Below are 19,207 nucleotides of genomic sequence, written 5' to 3'. Positions count from 1 at the left end.
GGTTTGGATGTCACCCTTGACTATAATACAAAGATAAGAAGAGTAACCTTGTCAGGTGGTATAAGGATCAAGGGAAGTGACATAAAGCATCCAGAACAGGGTCTGGATCAAAGGAGAGCTGTTTTCCTTAGGCATTAAATAATTCAGTGCCTTTTGGAATCATAGCTCTGTGTTTTGGGCTTTTTATACCGCATTTTTAAAAAGGAGAGGTTTCAGTTTGGTTTGGTTTGAGAGAGAAATTCCAACATTGATACATACTAGCTGTGGAAACTGGACAAAATATGTAATCCATTTGGGCCTTTGTTTCTTCATCTGTAAAATGGGATAATACCTCCCTTATAAATCTGTTGTAATAATTAAGTTTTATAATACACGTAAAGCGGCCGGGCGCAGTGGATCACGCCTGTAATCCCAGCACTTTGGGAGGCCAAGGCGGGCGGATCACGAGGTCAGGAGATCTAGACCATCCTGGCTAACATGCTGAAACCCCGTCTCTGCTAAAAATACAAAAAAAAAAAAAAAAAATTAGCCGGGGGGGGGGGCGGGTGCCTGTAGTCCCAGCTACTCGGGAGGCTGAGACAGGAGAATGGCGTGAACCTGGGAGGCGGAGCTTGCAGTGAGCCGAGATCGGGCCACTGCACTCCAGCCTGGGCGATGAGCAAGACTCCATCTCAAAAAAAAAAAAAAAAACAACAACAAAAAATAATACACGTAAAGCACTTAGCACTATACCTAGTGTTTATCAAGTACTCAATAAATTATACTAGTATTAGATGATACTCTAGTTTTATTATAGCCTTCCCACAATCACGTGGTGACATATAAGAGATCCATTATTTTTTTATTTTTTATTTTTTGAGATGGAATCTCTCTCTGTCACCCAGGCTAGAGTATAGTGGCATGGTTTTGGCTCACTGCAGCCTCTACCTCCCGGGGTCAAAAGATTCTCCCGTCTCAGCCTCCCATGTAGCTGGGATTGCAGGCGTGCACCACCACATCCAGCTAATTTTTGTAGTTTTAACAGAGACAGGGTTTTACTATGTTGATCAGGCTGATCTCAAATTCCTGACCTCAAGTGATCCACCAACCTTGGCCTCCCAAAGTCCTGGGATTATAGGCAACACTGGCTGTTTTAAAGGGGAATTGTTATTTATTTTTGGTTCTGTTTATTTACATTTTAATAGGATTGCTCTAGCAGCTGTGTTTAGAAAAGACATCACAGGGAGACAAGCATAGAAGCAGGAAGGGGAGGTAGCTGCAAAAGGCAGGAGAGAGGTGAGGCAGGCTGATGCAGGAGGTGACCAGGGTGGGGGTGGGGGGGCAGTGCAAGTAGCAGAAGCAGATTCTGGATGCTCTGACAGTAGAGCCTGTAGGCCTTGCTGATGGATCAAATGTGGGCGTGAGAAGTCAGGCAGGACTCCAAGGTTTGGCCCTGGTGTGATGGTTAATATTAAGTGTCAACTTGATTGAAGGATTCACAGTATTGTTCCTAGGTGTGTCTGTGAGGGTGTTCCCAAAGGAGATTAACATTTGAGTCGGTGGACTGGGAGAGGCTGACCCACCCTCAATCTGGGTGGGACCCGTCTAATCAGGTACCAGAGAGGCTAGAATAAAGCAGACTTGCTGAGTCTTCTGGCCTTCATCTTTCCGCTGTGCTGGATGCTTCCTGCCCTCAAACATCAGCCTCCAAGTTCTTCACCTTTCGGACTCTTAGACTTACACCAGTGGTTTGCCAGGGCCTCTTGGGCCTTTGCCCACGGATAGAAGGCTGCATTTTCACCTTCCCTATTTTGGAGGTTTTGGGACTTAGACTGATCCACCACTGGCTTCCTTGCTCCTCAGCTTGCAGACAGCCAATCATGGGACTCTACCTTGTGATCGTGTGAATCAATTCTCCTCAATAAACTCCCTTTCATATATACATGTATCCTATTAGTTCTGTCCCTTTAGAGAACTCTGACCCTGACTAATACACCTGGCAAACTGCCATTTACTGAGATACAAAAAATTGCAGAAGGCACTAGTTTGGTCAAGAAATTGGGATGTTTCCTTTGTTTGTTTGTTTGTTTGTTTGTTTTGAGACGGAATGGCTCCGTCCAGAGCGACAGCCCGGGCTCTGTCGCTCAGGCTGGAGTGCAGTGGCATGATCTTGGCTCACTGCAACCTCTGCCTTCCAGGTTCCTGCGACTCTCCTGCTTCAGCCTCCTGAGTAGATGGGACTACAGGTGCGCGCCACCATGCCTGGCTAAATTTTTGTGTTTTTTAGTAGAGACGGGGTTTCGCCATATTGTCCAGGCTGGTCTTGAACTCCTGACCTCGTGATTCACCCGCCTTGGCCTCCCAGAGTGCTGGGATTACAGCCGTGAGCCACCGTGCCCGCCCTTAGTTTTTATTTCGTTAGTATTAAGAAACCTGATAGGCATTCATTCAAGTGGACGTATCAAGTAAGCAATTGTACACAGAAGCCTAGGCAAGCTAGAAATTAAGGAATCATCAGCTTTAGATCGTATTGAAAGCCTTAAGACCAGATGAAATGAATGAGCAAGTAAGTGACTGCAGAGAAAGAGTGCCACAGACTGAGCTCTGGAGTCAAGACAGGAGGAAGCAGCAGCACTCCCTGAGCTGGGGGTTGCGCAGAGTTGTACAGAGACAGAGACAGAGAGAGTGCCAGAGGTTTGCAGAGGGTTCCCTTCAAGTCTTCTACTGAGCAGTGCAGGCAAGTGAAGAAATACCTGCATTTCTCCTACCGTGGTAGGCACTCCTACCCCATGCCAGATAAAGAATCACCTGCAAATATTACAGAAAACAATCCCAAGCACTCATGCACGGCCCAGAGGAACTCCCAATTCCGCCAATCATGGTGAAAACCTTCATTAACTCAAGGGCTTGTTGAGTAGAATGCTGCTCAGGGCCCACCCCCCAAAAAAGCCTCAAAACAAGACTTGAAGCTTCAAGCTCTTTCCAAAGAACTTCTCTGCACCCCAGAACAAAGCTAAAAAATATTTATAAAAATAAACATTATATGCATCTCAAAGTAAACTTCTCAATGTCTGGCATTCAATAAAAAATTATCTGGCTTGTAAAGTAGGAAAATATTACCTACAATGAAGAGAAAAGCCAACCAATATAAACAACCTCAGAAATGACTTAGATGATAAAGTTAGTAGAAATGACACATGTTCCATATGCTCAAGAAGCTGGAGGAGGGCCTGAGAGCGTGAGTACTAAACATGGAAACCAGAGGACACAAATGTAGGTCCAGACACGGAGTGAAACTTCTGCAGGTGAAACAGCAATGCCTGAGAGGAAAATTACGCTGGATGGAATTGATAGCAGATTAGATACTATAGGAAAGATGAGTGAATTTAAAGACACAGCAATGGAAATTACACAAAAATGAAAAACAGAAAGAAAAAAGACTGACAAAAAATGAACAAAGCCTGAGTTAGCTGTGAGACAAATTCAAGTGACCTAGTATTTGTGCAGTAGAATCGCCAAAGGAAAGGAGAGGCAGGGGCAGAAAAAACATTTTAAGAAATAATGGCTGAAAAAAGTCCAAATCTGATAGCAACTATAAACTCAAAGACCAGAGAAGTTCAGTGAAACTCAAGGACAAGAACTTTAAAGATAATCAACACCAAGGCACATCATAATCAAATTGCTTCAGACCAGTGATACAGATGAAATCTTAAAACCAAGCAGAGATAAAAGACACACTGCATGAAAGAAATAAAGATAAGAACGGCAGTTGACTCCTTATCGGAAACAAAACAAGCCGGAAAACACTAAAACAGTATCTTCATGTTAGAAAAAAAAAAATTGAAAACTCTAAAAATCGAAATTGAGCAAAAATAACTTCAAACACAGAAGTGAAATAAAGACTTTTTTGGATATATAAAAGCTGAAAGAATTAGTCACCAGCGGATCTACACTTCAAGATCTGTTAAGGAAAGCTCTGCAGGCAAAAGGAAAATGAGACCATGGAAATCTAATCTACACAAGAGAAAAAGGAGTCCTAGATATGGTAACTACATGAGTAAATATAAAACACTTTTTTCTTATCGTTTAAATCTATTGAAAAGAATTGGCTGGAAATGCAGTATATACGTACGAAGTATTGAATATTATTCAGTTTTAAACAGGAAGGAAATTCTGACACATTCTACAATGTTACAGATGAATCTTCAGGGCATTATGCTAAGTGAAATATGACAGTCAGGAAAAGACAAATACTGTATGACTCCATTTATATGAGGTACTATACCTAGAGAGGCCAATTCCTAGAGACAGGAAGTAGAATGGTGGTTGCCAGGCACTGTGGGGGAGAAGTGAATGGGGAGTTGTTGTTGAACAGGTACAGAGTATCAGGTTTGCAAGATGAAGTGTTCTGGAGATGGATGGTGGTGATGGTTGCACAACAATGGGAATGTATTTAATGCCACTGAACTGTACATTTCAAGATGGTTGAGATGGTATATTTTATGTCTATTTTACCACAATTAAAAGGAAAAGAGAGAGAGAATCAGTAGCTCATTAAGTAAAAACAATAACAATGTATGTGGGTGTACAACATACGTAGAAGTACAACATCCTCAGCACAGATGCTGAGGGAGGATGGAGGTAAATGGTTGTTTCTTACACTCTGTATAAAGTAGTGTATTATCACTTGGAGGTGGACTGTGATAAACACCTATACTATCAACCCCAAAACCACCACTAAACCTCACAAGAAATTATTCGTCCTAAGCAATAAATGAGATAAAACAATCACAAAAATGCCTCCGTCCACAGAAAAGGCCTAGAAATAGCGGTCTCCTGGAGCAGCAAGCACAAGTGTACATATATATCAAAAATTATCAAAATGTACACTTTAAATATGTGCAGGCCGGGCGCCGTGGCTCACGCCTGTAATCCCAGCACTTTGGGAGGCCGAGGCAGGTGGATCACCTGAGGTCAGGAGTTCGAGACCAGCACGGCCAACATGGCAAAACCCCGTCACTACTAAAAATACAAAACTTAGCCAGGTGTGGTGGTACGTGGCTGTATGACTGCAATCCCAGCTACTCAGAAGGCTGAGGCAGGAGAATCACTTGAACCCAGGAGGCAGAGATCATAGTGAGCTGAGATCACACCACTGCATTCCAGCCTATGCAACAAAGCAAGACTCCATCTCAAAAAATAAAATAAATACATACATAAATACATATGTGCAGTTATGCCTATTATACTTCAATAAAATTGTTTCAAATAAAAGCACGGTGAGCTGCCTGGACAGGGGAAAATTCCAGTGGTAGCCATAATGTCTTTCCATAGACTTTCTCTTCTCCTTTCTTTCAGGGACACAATAATATTGCATTTCCTGTCCTCTTTGAAATTAAGCATTGCCACATGACTTGCTTTAGGCCCACAAAATGTAAATACAAGTTCTCATAGCAATTAATTCCTGGTAAGTGCCTCTCTAGCTAATGCACAATTGGTCCTAGTGCATTGCCACTCCTACCTGAGTGACTGTGGAGATGTGTTTAGATAAAACACATTCGGTCAGCCTGGGTCTAGGAGGGCCCATGAGCAAGTCTCTGCTAGTGGGAGTGGACAGGTAGTCTGAGTGAGGAACTTTGCTGTATAAGTCATAAATGGGTTGAGAGATCTGCATTACTGCAGTCAATCTAGCCCATTCTGACGAATATTCCCTAGCAACAGAGGTATCTGATCACAGACATAGTTTTTTTGACAGTGGAAGGTAAAGTGGCCCAGTGACCTCTGAGGTCTCTACTTTCTTGAAGATGTGAGTTACATGTCATAGTCTCCACCAGCTTGGCTGTGGAATTGAGCTTCCAGTTTCAAGCCTCCATTTGTATGTCCAGAATGTGGCTCCTTTTCAAGGTAACACCCAGGGATTGCTGAGTTCCCAAGTGCTCAGACACAAGTCCACTCATTTTCTTCAATTCCAGTTACCAAAGAGAGTCACCATTCCACCGAGGCTGTGACCAGAGCCCTCCACCAGGCCTCACTCCAAGAATCCCATGCATCAAGCCCTAGGGCTCCTCACGTTGGGCATTAAATGCGAGGTCCTGCCACATCCTTTAGCCTTGTCAGGAAGCAGGAAGGAAAGTACCAGATACTTGAAGGACCACTGACCTGGAAAAAAGTGGGATCTAGTTTCAGCTCAAAAAAATCCTTCTCCATAATTACATTTCCCTTAGACAAATCTCCAACATGTCTAGGCTTTTGTATATCTCTTTTTACTCTGTCACAAACCTCCCCCAAAGAGAAAGGAGACGATAACTGGAGAAAACACAAATTAATTTTGCAATAATTTTTTCTTCCATATAATCAGCAGTGCCTCAGAATCAAAGCAGTCTCTAAAAACATTTTGAAGAAATTTGTTTTCTTTCAAAGACTCAAAGTTACTAAGATGCAAAGAATCTTCCATAGTATCATTCGAGGATACTGAACTGAACGGCTCCTTCAAACCTCGCCCTTGCATATTTCTTCTTCCAATTGTGATACTGCAGTTACATTTGCAAACTAAATGATCTCTTTGGGTGGTTTTTCCAAAACAAAGTCTTTCTCAAAGGCCTACCTAAGTCTTCATTTTCCACAAAGTAGAAAACTGCCCACAGCTGTGAAGTGGCAGCATAATTTGTATTTCTACCAGCTTGTGCAGGTTTCAGGGATCTCTGGTCCAGTTTTAGTCAATAACACATATCACTGCAGCTCACTGACTTCTTTCTTGTACATAGTGGGTTTTGCAGGAAGAAAACATCTAACGAATAGGAATGACTTCAGGTGATGCTGTTTTCTTCCCACTTCCTGGGATCACTGTCTTTCCTCTGAAATGGTTTTAATCAGAACCAATCTGCTATACTCAGGAGCCTAAATCAAACACAACATGCAGAGAGCCAAACAAGAAAGCAAAAAATGATCTGAGCCATTGAACAAGAAATATATACAAAACAATTTTAGGAAATCACAGCTCTCACAACCTTTCACCATGGGGCCTTCTCTGTGGTTTAGAAAAAAAAACTGCATTTATTTGTTATTAGGATCGGAGAGAAGAGAAAAATACCGACCCAAATAGCCCCTGGGGAAGAGGGAAACTCTGATGCCAATTTATGTGGAGGATGGAGCCAAATTGACTCAGAAAAAAAAAAAAAAAAACTTTGTACTGGCATTTTCCACACAGTCCAGGTCACTTGGGAGCTTAGCCAGGGATATTTTGAGCATTCGACAACCTATTGTGAACAAGGTTGGAACTATGAGGTGCTATGTGGCCCTGATCAAGCTCAGATGGGCCAAATCCTCAACCAAAATTCTCGTTCCCATAAATGTTTATCTCTACATTTCCCACAGAAGGGGATTCTAACTCAGTTTTGCTTCTGAAACCAAACTATCCAAGGCCAGGTGAGACGATTCACGCCTGTAATCCCAGCAATTTGGGAGGCCAAGGAGGGAGGATGCTTGAACTCAGGAGTTCAAGAACAGCCTGGGCAACATAACGAGACCCCGTCTGCACAAAAAATTTAAAAATTGCCGCGGTGTGATGCTGTGTGCCCCTAGCCTCAGCTACTCAGGAGGCTGAGGCGGGAGAATCGGCAGGGCTCCGCTGAGAGAACCAGACCCTGTTAAAAAATAAAAACAAAAAAACTCCTAAATTTGGAAACACATCCCCAGCTGAGGGCCAGGAGATAGTTCTCAGCCATAATCCAGAACCCTCTAAAATGGGAATGTGGAGAGGCTGCTGTCTGTAGTCTTGCGATGACCCTTCAGCATCTGGGCATCTTGAGCTTCTGTCATTGTGCCCACACCCGCTCAGCTCCATTCAAGAGGGCCCGGCAGTTTGGAGTGAAAGCTTAGCTTCCCAACGGGTACATGAACCTGCCTCCCATTCGCAGGGCGGCCTCTGGCTGGACACCTGGGGCCTACTGCCCCCTTGTCACACATTAACCAAGTTCTGGCCTCGATCGTAACTGCGTCAGGGATGTTTTTTCCTGGCTGAAAGCCTCAGATGATGACCGAAGACAATGTCTTAACTGAGACGAGCCAGTTTGGCAAATGGACTGCTTTCCTCCCCAGTGCGGGCACCTTCCTCCTCTGTTCGGTAACTGGACCCCACTGTCTCCAGCCCTCTGTCACCCCCAAACTTGCCCACCGCCTGCCTCTACCCGACTTTCCCTGAGGGAAATCGGGACTCAGCCCCCAACGCCCCCACCCACCGCTTGCCCAGCCTCAGTGCACACCGCCAGGGGACCCAGCCCGCGCACGTGCTTCCGGCGCACGCCGAGGTCCCCATGCGCCCCGCCCCCCGGCCTCCCCGTGCGCACGCGCGAACGCGGCGTGGGCCGGGCCTCGCGTAGCCCATCTCCTCTTCCTCCTCGCGGTCGCGGCCGGACGGACGGTGGAGGTCTCTGCGCCTGCGCGGAGCTGGAGTCCGGCTGGGCCGCAGCCGCTGGGAGGCCGGCGGTTGCCGTGGGGACCGGTCGGGCCCCTCCCTCCTCCGGTCCCCCGTCCCAGGTCCTTCCCCACCGAGACGCGCCAGCGGACCGCGGGCGAGTGCAGCCGGTGACCCGGCGAGAGGCGGCGCCGCTCCCAAGATGTCGCAGACGGCCATGTCCGAAACCTACGGTACGAGGCCCGCGCTGGCTGGGCGCGCGGATCGGGCCGCAGGGGGCGTCGCCGGCGCGGGGCCGGGCCTGGGCTGCGGGGGTCTTGAGGGTGGCAGTGGCGCCGGCCGGAGCCGGGGGACGGGTCTCGGAGGTATCTGGGCCTAGGACCGAGATGGGGGACGCGGGCCGCGGGGAGCTGGGGTGGGGTAGCGGGTGCGCGGGGCGCGGGCGGGGCTGTGCACGGCGCATTGGCGTGATCCGCCTTTTCAAGTTTTCTCTTGCTCTTTCTCTGCGCCTGCACAGTTAGCGCTTTTCCTCTCTCAGTCTAATGTAAATAACTGAAGGTTTGGAAAGCCAGCTTGATGTTCCCTTTCAGCTGCTATATTATCCCCAGCGAGCCGTGTGAAGGGCTTAGGGCGACGCCTGTGTTCCTCAAATACTTCAGTTTGACCTTTCCTGGTTTGAAATTCCTTGCTTTACATTGGGATTACGGTGAGGAGTTATTGATAGACTAATTCATCTCTCCCCCCGGACACCTCTTCGTTTATTTCTCCCTCCCTCTCAGTGTTTTTTAGCCTTTTCTGGGTTGCATTTTGGCTATTTATAAACATGCCTTGTATCCTTAAGACAGTAAGCACCTTGGAAGCAAAGTCTTGGCTGTTTAATCTTTGTTTCCCCTGCAGCACCCAGACCTGGAGGTGCTCGACAAATACTGTTTTGAATAAGTGAAAGCTTTCCCAGTGCATATACTGTGTGGTGTTTTTTTTTTTTTCTCCCCTTTTTTGGCCTTGCGTGGTAAGAATAAACAACTTGTACTTTCTATCAGAGTTGAATATTAATAGATGTTTACCAGTCCCTAATCACTCTTTCAGATGTGTGTATTCTCAGGTTAAGACTTTGATTTGGAGTTTTACAGTCCCAGAGAGAGGCTCAAGTTCAAAATTACATACCTCAAGCCAAATTAGCCCTGTCTCCATCTGTCCTGGCGTGCTGCCTCCTTCTCGGCAACAAATACTGTGGAATGGCATTAGGGAAGCGGGCACCGTGCTGGGAGGGCTGTGAGTCCTGCAGAAAGACAGCAGACACGGCTCTAGTCTCATGGAGCGTACAGTCTATTGAGGCAATGCAGTATTAATCCAATTGTGATACTAATGAGTGAATAATTAAAAACCAAGCAAGAGTTCTTAAGGAGTGTGGTCTGTGAAAGTGTGTTAGAAAGAAAGGTGAGCCAGACAGGGGTGTCGGGGAGGCATTAACCAGGCAACACACAGCACATCTCAGGCCTGTGGGAAGGGCAACTCAAGAAGGGTGTGTTTTGAGCACCACGCTGGAGGGATGGATGAGGAGACAGAGAGGAGAGGGCCTTGAGGAAGGCGTCAGTCTGTCTTGTAAGAAAAAATGGGAACTTTTGGAAGGGCTTCCATGCTGGGGTCACAGTGCCTTTGGTCCACCTTCAGTGAGTGACTCCTGTGACTGGTACTGCCCTGTTCTTGGTGACACAGGGGCATGACATCTGTTCCTAGAAGGCTTAGGAAATCCTCCAGTAAGTCGATGCCTTCGTCAGGACAAGTGTTTGCAAATGCTTCTGCAAATGGCAGTGATCTGGTTCTTCCTGTACAGAACCACAGTCAGAAATGTTGTAAGGAAAACATGCTCTAGCAATTTTTGGTTGCATTTTTGCACTTCTTTATTTTCAAGTGCTCTTTAGCCCATGCTTAGTTTCTTTAACCTGAGTAAGGAGCACAGAGCACAAGGGAAGGGTGGAATGTCCAAAGAAAAGCAAGTGGGGGTCATGAATCAGTAAGAAAGGACTGGAAGAGTTCAGGAGATAGAGTTTTATGTTTCATTTTCGTTTACGCAATGATAACAACTGATAAAATAGAGCATATCTTTGGCACCTCCACTTCAGACACAGTTAACTGAACTTTTGAGCTTCACAGATTGATTGTATTCTGATCATAAGGCTTTGACCATTAGTATTCTTATTTCATGATAACTTCCAAGTATGTTTTTACTTTGCAATCCCGAATTGAATCTTTTCTTCTAATAGAGGAAATTAATCGAAAACTAGTAGAAACTAATAAATAGAAAATGAGGCCAGACGTGATGGCTCACGCCTGTAATCCCAGCACTTTGGAAGGCCGAGGGGGCAGATCACTTGAGCTCAGGAGTTCGATACCAGCCTGGCCAACATGGCGAAACCTCAACCCTATTAAAAATACGAAAAATTACCTGGGCATGGTGGTACGCTTGTAGTCCCAGCTACTCGGGAGGCTGAGGCATGAGAATTGCTTGAACCCAGGAGGCAAAGGTTGCAGTGAGCCAAGATTGCGCCACTGCACTCCAACCTGGATGACAGAGTGAGAGTCTCAAAAAGAGAAAATGAGCTTTAGAAGGAGCAAGCAGGACAGTTGAAGTTTGCCAAGCTGAAGTAAAAGTCACCTAGAACCAAGTCCTAAGCTGTCACTTTGACGTATCAGTGGCCATATTTATATAGCATTGTTCCTTAAAAGTGAAACAGTCAGGCTCCCTTCTGGATATGTGCCTCTGAGCTGGTGAAGGAATGTTTGCCTAACCTTTAAACTCCTTTGTACTCTGTGCTCATTTGCTCTTCTCTAAAAGGAGGCTCTGTGTAGCTTGACAGAGAGAGGAGGAAAAATCAAGGGCCAGTGCATGAAATGTACTGGGTTTTGTTTTTTGTTTTTTCAATCTTTTTTTTTTTTTTTTTTTGAGACAGGACCTCAATCTGTCACCCAGGCTGGAGTGCAGTGACACAATCATGGCTCACTGCAGCCTCCACCTCTCTAGCTCAAGTAATCCTCCCACTTCAGCCTCCTGAGGCTGGGACCACAGGTGCATGCCACCACACCTGACTAATTTATTTTTTTTTTTTTAATTTTTTTTGTCAAGACGAGGTCTCTCACTGTTGCAGTCTCATCTCGAACTCCTGGGCTCCAGTGATCCTCATGCCTCCACCTCCCAAAGTGTTGAGATCACAGGCATGAGCCACTGTGCCCTGCTAAAATGTACTGTTAATGAGCTACCTTTCATTAATGTGTTCATTTAATATGCTTTTTAACATATTAAAACAGTATTTCACCTTCCATAGACTGAGTAGCGTTGAACATTTTTGTTGCTTTGAAGTCACCACATGAATACTGTACTTTATGTAATATTGTGAAACAAATTGAAATCTTAGGTTTCGGATATAACCCTTCATCTGAATATGAAACAAAATTCTCCCAAATGTCATTAGATACACTACATTCTTAAAGCCCTGGCCGGTTAGTACGGCTTGGGACTTCCCAAGGAACTCTGCTTCAGCCATCTGAGACCTGGGAGATTACAAACTGGCTGAAAGTAATTTTGATGCCAAGCAGCAATGTTCAGAAAGGAGCTAAAAAGTATATGTAGTGGGAAAATGCCAGAAATTTCTTTTAAAATTTAAGTGCTGGGACAGTTTGAGAGTGAGGAAAAATCTAATACAAAATCTCTATATATATTAGAGTTTATGCCATCTACAATGGGAATAATATATGAAACAGAAGAATACAACTCAAATTGCTGGTTCTATGCTCATTTTTATTAAAATATACTCTTAATGTTTTTATTTTGTGCTTCATTTTGAAAACAGCGCAGTATTACAGTATTTGTCATATAATTTTGAGAATTATCAGAATATTTTCCTTTAAAACTGTATCATTGTAGGCTGTTTGGGTTGAATTGTGTTCCCCAAAATATCTGTTTAAGTCCTAACCCCTAGTACCCATGAATGTGACCACATTTGGAAATAAGATCTTTGCAGATGTAATCAAGTTGAGATGAGGTCATCATACTGAATTATGGTGGGCCCTAATTCGGTGCCTGGTATCCTTATAAGATGAGGGAAACTTAGACACACATGTATTCAGAGAGAAAGAGATGTGAGGATGGAGGCCAAGATTGGAGGGATGCATCTACCAGCCAAGGAGTGCCAAGGGATGGCTGGCAACCACCAGAAGCTAGGGAGAGGTAAGGAGGGATCCTTCCCTCAAGCCTTCAGAGAGAGCTTGACCCTACCAGCACTTTGAATTTGAACGCCTGGCCTCCAGACCGTGAGACAATAAACTTCTGTTGTTTTAAGCTTCCCAGTTTGTGGTTCTTTGTGATGACAGCCCTAAGAAACTAAAATACAGGCTTTGCTCATCAAAATACGACTCATGGAGAAATTTAGGATGACAAAGCAAGATGGAGTGAAGAAGATATTCTTGATAAAGGAAGTAGCATTTCCTTTTTTTTTTTTTCTTTGAGACAGAGTCTCAGCACTGTTACCCAGGCTGGAGTGCAGTGGTGCGACCTCGGCTCACCGCACCTTCCACCTCCTGGGTTCAAGTGATTCTCCTGCCTCAGCCTCCCAAGTAGCTGGGACTACGGGTGCCCGCCGCCACACCCAGCTAATTTTTTTTGTATTTTTAGTAGAGACAGGGTTTCACTATGTTGGTCAGGTGAACTCCTGGCCTCCAGACTCCTGACCTCATGATCTGCCCTCCTCAGCCTCCCAAAGTGCTGGGATTACAGGCGTGAGCCACTGTGCCCTTCTGTAAATAGCATTTCAAAGTCACCTGGTTCCAATAAAGTATGAAATAACTTGCTGTTAGGGAAATCACCCCAATTGCCCTTTACCTTAATTTCATGCAAGAACAGGTAAACATGTCAGCAAAGAAATCCTGTAACACCAAAACAAAAGACATTTCTTCAACTTGAATAAATACATGATTATACATGTTTGTCATTTCGTTTTTCTCATTCACTGAAAGCTGGTGAACATTTCAAGTACCAAAGTTTGGGAAACATTGCACCAGTGCTTATCAAAGTAATGTGCACATGAGACCCCTGGTGTGTTAAAATGTAGATCCTGACTTAGAGGGTGAGGGAGATCTGCATCTGACCAGCTTCTGGGCCATGCAGGTGCTGTTGGTCCAGGGAGACGTAATGACTCCATGCTCGAGAACTCTGAAAACACGATTTTTTGAAAAAACAAAATATTATTCTTTCTCATGGTCATTTGAACTGTAAAGTATTCCAGTCCATGCCTGTGATTTACTGCTGATGACTGTAACATCTATATTTCTCGTCGCATCCTTTACTCAAACTACAGATCTTGTTTTCAGCTACCTGACTACACCTCGGTGGCCTCCTGGCATCTGAACACAGTATGTCCCAAACCCAACAAATTACTCACGCCTCTACCCGTCTTCTATTTTTCCTGTGTTTGCCTAGAAGATAAAGTTAGAGTCCATTTTTAATTCTTCCGCATCCTTATCCCCTGGATCTATTTGGTTTCAGAGTCTTTTGAGCTGACTTCTTAACATGGTTTAAGTTACTGTTTACCCTGAAAGATGCAAAGGAAAGTTAAATTAGGGCCAGTTTACATGATTAAAAGGTAAGAAAATTGGGTTTCATTCCAAAGTTCTTCGTCACAGTGACTTGAGCAGCTGTGCTGACGATCTTACAGCTTGCCATACAGCATCTGCACCACTGCCCCTGTGGCAGCTTCCACAGCACCTGGAACCTGGGTTCATGAGGATACGAGAGCCTCCTAGGCCAGGATGGGAATAGTTTTCCGCTTTAGAAGAACTATATATCTATATATAATATAGATACATAATATATATATATTTTTAAAATAGTTTATATATAAATTATTTAGAATTATATATAATTATTATATGTATATATAAATTGTTATATCAGTGGAAAATAGGAAAGAGCTGGCCTGCTAAGTAACTGGCTTCCTCATATCAGCCTCCTCAGTGCGTGTGATTCCAACGAATGGGTCAGGAAAACCAAAGACCCAGTCGCGAACCTGGAGCAATTGTTGGGGAGTCTGTGCTGCAAATGTTAAATTTACAAGGGTCAGGATTCCGCTGTGCTGACAACGTTTAATTCAGGCTTAGGTGAACCGCGGCTCCCACAGGCACACTGCAGAGTCCCATGATTAACTTCTGCTGCCTGTTCCACCTCCTTTACTTCTTAGTCTTCTCCTCCACGGGTCATGTACTCCTCTGCTGCCCAAACCTTCCACCTCTCCTAACCAGCATTTCCTCAAGGTTTCCACTGTTCAATTCCTCCCTGACCATTGTACCAAAACTTTTTGTCCTTTAAAGTACATGTCATCTTATATTCTGTCCTCTGCCAGCTCCTCGTTGCTGTTATCTGATGACCCTGGGGATAGTCCTTACTCAACAAGGTCATCTGTCATATGGTCTTGTTCTTTGCTCCAACTCCTGATGGATCCTGGGTCACTGCAATGTCCTTGCAGAGGTCATTCAACAACTCAGCTCCACAGTTCCTTGACTTGATCTCTAGTCAAGATGAAGTCACATCTCTTCTGCCACCTCTTCAGGTACTCCCTTCCCTGGCTGCTCCCTGGACTTTGTCATTCTGACCACTCCAACTCCATCCATTCTTCACTGTAAGAGCTGCAGGCTGCTGGTCCATCTCCTCCGTTTCTTCTTCTTTTTTTTTTTTTATATGTTTGTTTGTTTTGAGATGGAGTCTCGTTCTGTTGCCCAGTCTGGAGTGCAGTGGCACTGTCTCAGCTCACTGCAACCTCCACCTCCTAGGTTCAAGTGATTCTTGTGCCTCAACCTCCTGAGTCGCTGGGATTACAAGTGTGCGCCACCACACCTGGCTAATTTTTGTATTTTTAGTAGAGTCGGGTGTCACCATGTTGGCCAGGCTGGTCTTGATTTCCTAACCTCAAGTGATCTGCCCACTTTGGCCTCCCAAAGTGCTGGGATTACAGGCATGATCCGTCATGCCTGGCCCCTTTCTTCTTTTCAGGCAATGAGCTGCTCTCTCTTCAAATAAGACACCCATGGCATTTCCTTCCACCTTGTCCTTCTTTTTCTTTCAGCTACACACACTTTGCACAGCTCCAGCCCTGGCTACCCAGCGTCTGCCTTGCATGCTGTGTAGACAGAGCTCCTTTTAGATTGAGATCATTGCAGATGTATGGTCTCTGCTTCCAGCTGGGTACTCAGTAATACTTAGCAATCATTTTTCTTATCCTGGTCACCTCTGTCTTTCTCCACATCAGCTGTTTTAAACCTTCACACATCTCCTCAAGCCCATTCTCTCACTCCTAGTAGATGACCACCAGTAGATGTAAGGAAACGATGCCATGTCTGCAAACTTGCTTACCTCATCCTTAACCCTTTCTATGTCGTCTCAGAAGAAGGTCTCTCTTGTCTAAAACTAACCCCAGCCTTCTACTTTGGACCCCATCTCTAAAGCTTCAGGTCCCCACTTCACCCATCATGTCTGTTCCCCTCCTTTCTCTTTCCACTGGTAGCTTCCTGGCTTTGCGCCTTCCTCCTTTAACTACCTCTGCCTCTCCTTTCCCTCACAGCTAAGCTGCTTATAAGAGCTGTCAGTACTTTTTGTCAACAGTGTCTGTCTTCCTTCATTCTTCAACTGACTGTAATTAGGATTTTGCCCCCACCTGAAGTGATGTTGGTTTCACCAGGGATGCTGATGATCAGTCAGTGGACACTTGGCAGCGTTTTTCTCACTTAGCTTCTCTTTTCACATTCAGCCCTTATAAGAACTGCTTCCCCAATTCTCCACTGTGTTGGCTTACAGGTATTTTCAACTTAATCTCTGAATTTGCAATTTATTATTTTGCCTTAAAGCCTATTCCTCCTCAGAATCTTCAGCATCTCTTATCTCAGTTTTCATAATCACAGACCCTAAGCCTTTAATTCCTAAAGAAACAAACCTTGTTTAAATGACTCCATTCTACCCAAATTCTAATGCTATACCACAGCACTTAGCCTCTTCTGCCAGGAAGTAAGACACATGAAATGCATCATACAGTCAGAGGGCATACATTCGTGCTTCCTTTCTGACATTTGGAAATCTCGAAAGCAAGACCATTGCTTGGGGAAAAAAACTGGGAAGACAGAGGTCATCTTGTCTGCTGAATATAGCTTAATTTTCTTGAACACTCAAGGTCATCATTGACTATCAACTGCTGCACAAAATGTGCTGTGCTATTATGGTCACTTTCTAGCTCATCCCCTGCTGTCCCCATCTGCCTTTGTGCCTGTAGTTCACAGTCCTACTTCAGTATATGCCTTTGATCTGCTGCAGTTTGGGGCATTAGGTAATAGAGGCTGTTTGAAGTGAATGTAAAACAAGTCAGTCAATTCCAAATGAGGTGTCTTCTGTAGAGTTAATCTTTTTTGGCTTTATGTTTGCTATTTCAGTGGGTAGGAGGCCATTTTTTCCTAGTCTTTATTTTGTCTGTGTTCCTGAATGGCTGACATTTGCCCAAGATTGAATTCTAATTATTTGATATCTTTCCTGTCATCTCATTTGACATTTCTCATATGGAAAGTTAAAAGTACATTAGTAGGATGTATCTTTTAGATTTTCTGCTTTGGGGTGTGGTCTTTCCCTTCAAGCTTAATTCATTCTGTAGGAAACCCTCATCAGGTGAATGTAATTATAAACTGAACGAGAAAAATTTATCGTGAGTTTGAGCCCTCAAGTTAACGTTCACTATAATAAACACCACATCTAATTTAAGTGGACACAATTATTTAACCAGTTCACATTTAGTTTTCTTATATAACCTACATATGCATTTTCCCTGCATTAATTACTCTGTAATATGGCTATTCACCTGTTCCTGTTAAGCCTTTCTGTAGTTGTTAAGCACTATACACTTAACATATAAAACATACACTTGGTATGCTATATATATGTCATCCACTGTTAAGCAAGGAAAAAGAAAAAGAAAACCACAGATTAAAAATGCAAAATAAACAGTACAGATTCTGCCATATTCTGATATGGAGTCCTGATGAGTGAGATCATCATTGCTGCAAACCAGCAAATGTTGAACACTCTGAGAGAACATGATGCCATACATTCCTGCCAGAATGATTTCTGTGAGATCCAGGTAATTAATTCAGCACTAACTGAAACTCCTCATGAAGTTGGATTCTCATCATCTACCAAGGAATAATTCATTGTCCTTACAGTATTATCTATGTTATCTAAATACATGTATCACCACACAGAAAAAGAATTAATAGACAGCTCAGCTTCTTTTCTGCTACTCCTTCCTTCTGGTATTGTTTCCTTCTTGAATCCTTTGCTAATTCTTCCAGTTTGGGGACTGTGCATAGTAAACTTACAGAGTCATTGTCTGATAATATAATGTATTTTTTTTTTCAGTTAACCTTTCTATTTTGAGATCATTGTAGATTCATATAGTTGAAAGAAAAAATACGGAGTTCTCATGCACCCTTTTCCTAGTTTTCTCCAATGGGAAAAACTTACAAAATTATTGCAGAATATCACAACTAGGATATTGACGTTGACATAGATCCAGGACACTTCCATCACCACAAAGATCTCTCCTGTTGCCCTTTTATAGGCACAGACTTCCTTCCTATCACCACATTTTCCTTAGCCTTTGGCAACCACGAATCTATTCTCCATTCCTATAATTTTGTCATTTTAAGAATGTTATATAAATGGAATCTTGCACTTGCAATTTTTTGGGATTGACTTTTTCACTCAGTGTAATTCTCTGGAGATACATCTAGGTTATTGCGTGTGTTGACAATTTAATCCTTGTTATTGCTGAGTAGCATTCCTTGTTATGAGTGTACCAAAGATTGTCTAACAATTTACCTGTTAAAGAACATCTGGGTTGTTTCCAGTTTGGGGCTATACCAATACAACTGCCATAAACATTCATGTACAGGGTTTTATATGACACAAAGTCTTCATTTCTCCGAGATGAATGTCTAGGAGTGCAGTTGCTGAGTCATATGGTACTTAAATGTTTAGTTTTGTAAGAAACTGCCGACCATACAGTTAACATTTTACTTAATGTTAAAATCTCAGGCTATAATGGTGGGTGTGTCTGTCCTTTTAATTCTGTTAGTTTTTGCTTGACATATTTTACAGCTGTTTGGCATATACACGTTCAAGATACCTATATCTTATTGGTGGCTTTACCCTTATGTATTAATAGTTATGTAATGGCCCTTTCTGTCTCTGGTTATTTTCTTTGTTCTGAAGTCTATTTTATATGATATTAATATACCAGCCCTGTTTTTCTTTGATTAATGTTTGCATGATATATCCTTTTCCATTCTTTCAGCAGCCCATATCATTATAACTGAAGTGAGTTTCTTGTAGATGGTGTATGATTAGGTCATGCTTTTTAAGTCAGTCTTCCAATCTTTGTCATTTAATTGGTGTATTTATTCCATTTACATTTAATATAATTATTGATCTTGTATGACTCAGGTTTGCCATTTTATTTCTCAGTTTTCTTTTCCAGCCTGCCTTGACTGGCTGTTTTTAAAGAATTCTGTTTGATTTACCAAGAGTGTTTTTGAATGTATCTCTGCTCATAGCTTTTTCAGTGGTCACTCTATGTCTTACTTTATATGTATATATAACTTATAGTTATGTATATATATCATAGTTCACTATTGTCATCTTTTTATCCTGTCTTATTTTAATTGTCTTAAGTATTTCCTTTATTTTAGAATCATATAGGTAATACTATTTTTCTTAAACAGTTAAACGTA

The 19,207-nt window shown here is 43.3% G+C and overlaps 1 protein-coding gene across 3 annotated transcripts in view; it reads left to right on the top strand.

Annotated features, from left to right (window-relative positions):
* Positions 1 to 8,316: 8,316 nt before the first annotated feature.
* RAB4A (RAB4A, member RAS oncogene family) overlaps positions 8,317 to 19,207 on the top strand; it is a 34,327-nt gene continuing 23,436 nt past the window's right edge. For 2 of the 3 annotated variants that reach the window (XM_017885603.1, XM_017885601.1), the window contains exon 1: positions 8,317 to 8,625. Coding sequence is in view for 1 of the 3 variants with exons in the window: in XM_017885601.1 (XP_017741090.1) it covers positions 8,595 to 8,625 (31 nt within the window). In the remaining 2 variants the exon portion in view is untranslated. The remainder of the gene's footprint in view (positions 8,626 to 19,207) is intronic. The other variant, XM_017885602.1, reaches the window with a different exon arrangement.

This window comes from Rhinopithecus bieti, unplaced genomic scaffold (genome assembly GCF_001698545.2).
Source record: "Rhinopithecus bieti isolate Rb0 unplaced genomic scaffold, ASM169854v2 scaffold_14839, whole genome shotgun sequence".
Classification (NCBI taxonomy): Eukaryota; Metazoa; Chordata; class Mammalia; order Primates; family Cercopithecidae; genus Rhinopithecus; species Rhinopithecus bieti.
This window is presented reverse-complemented; position numbering and strand designations above follow the sequence as displayed.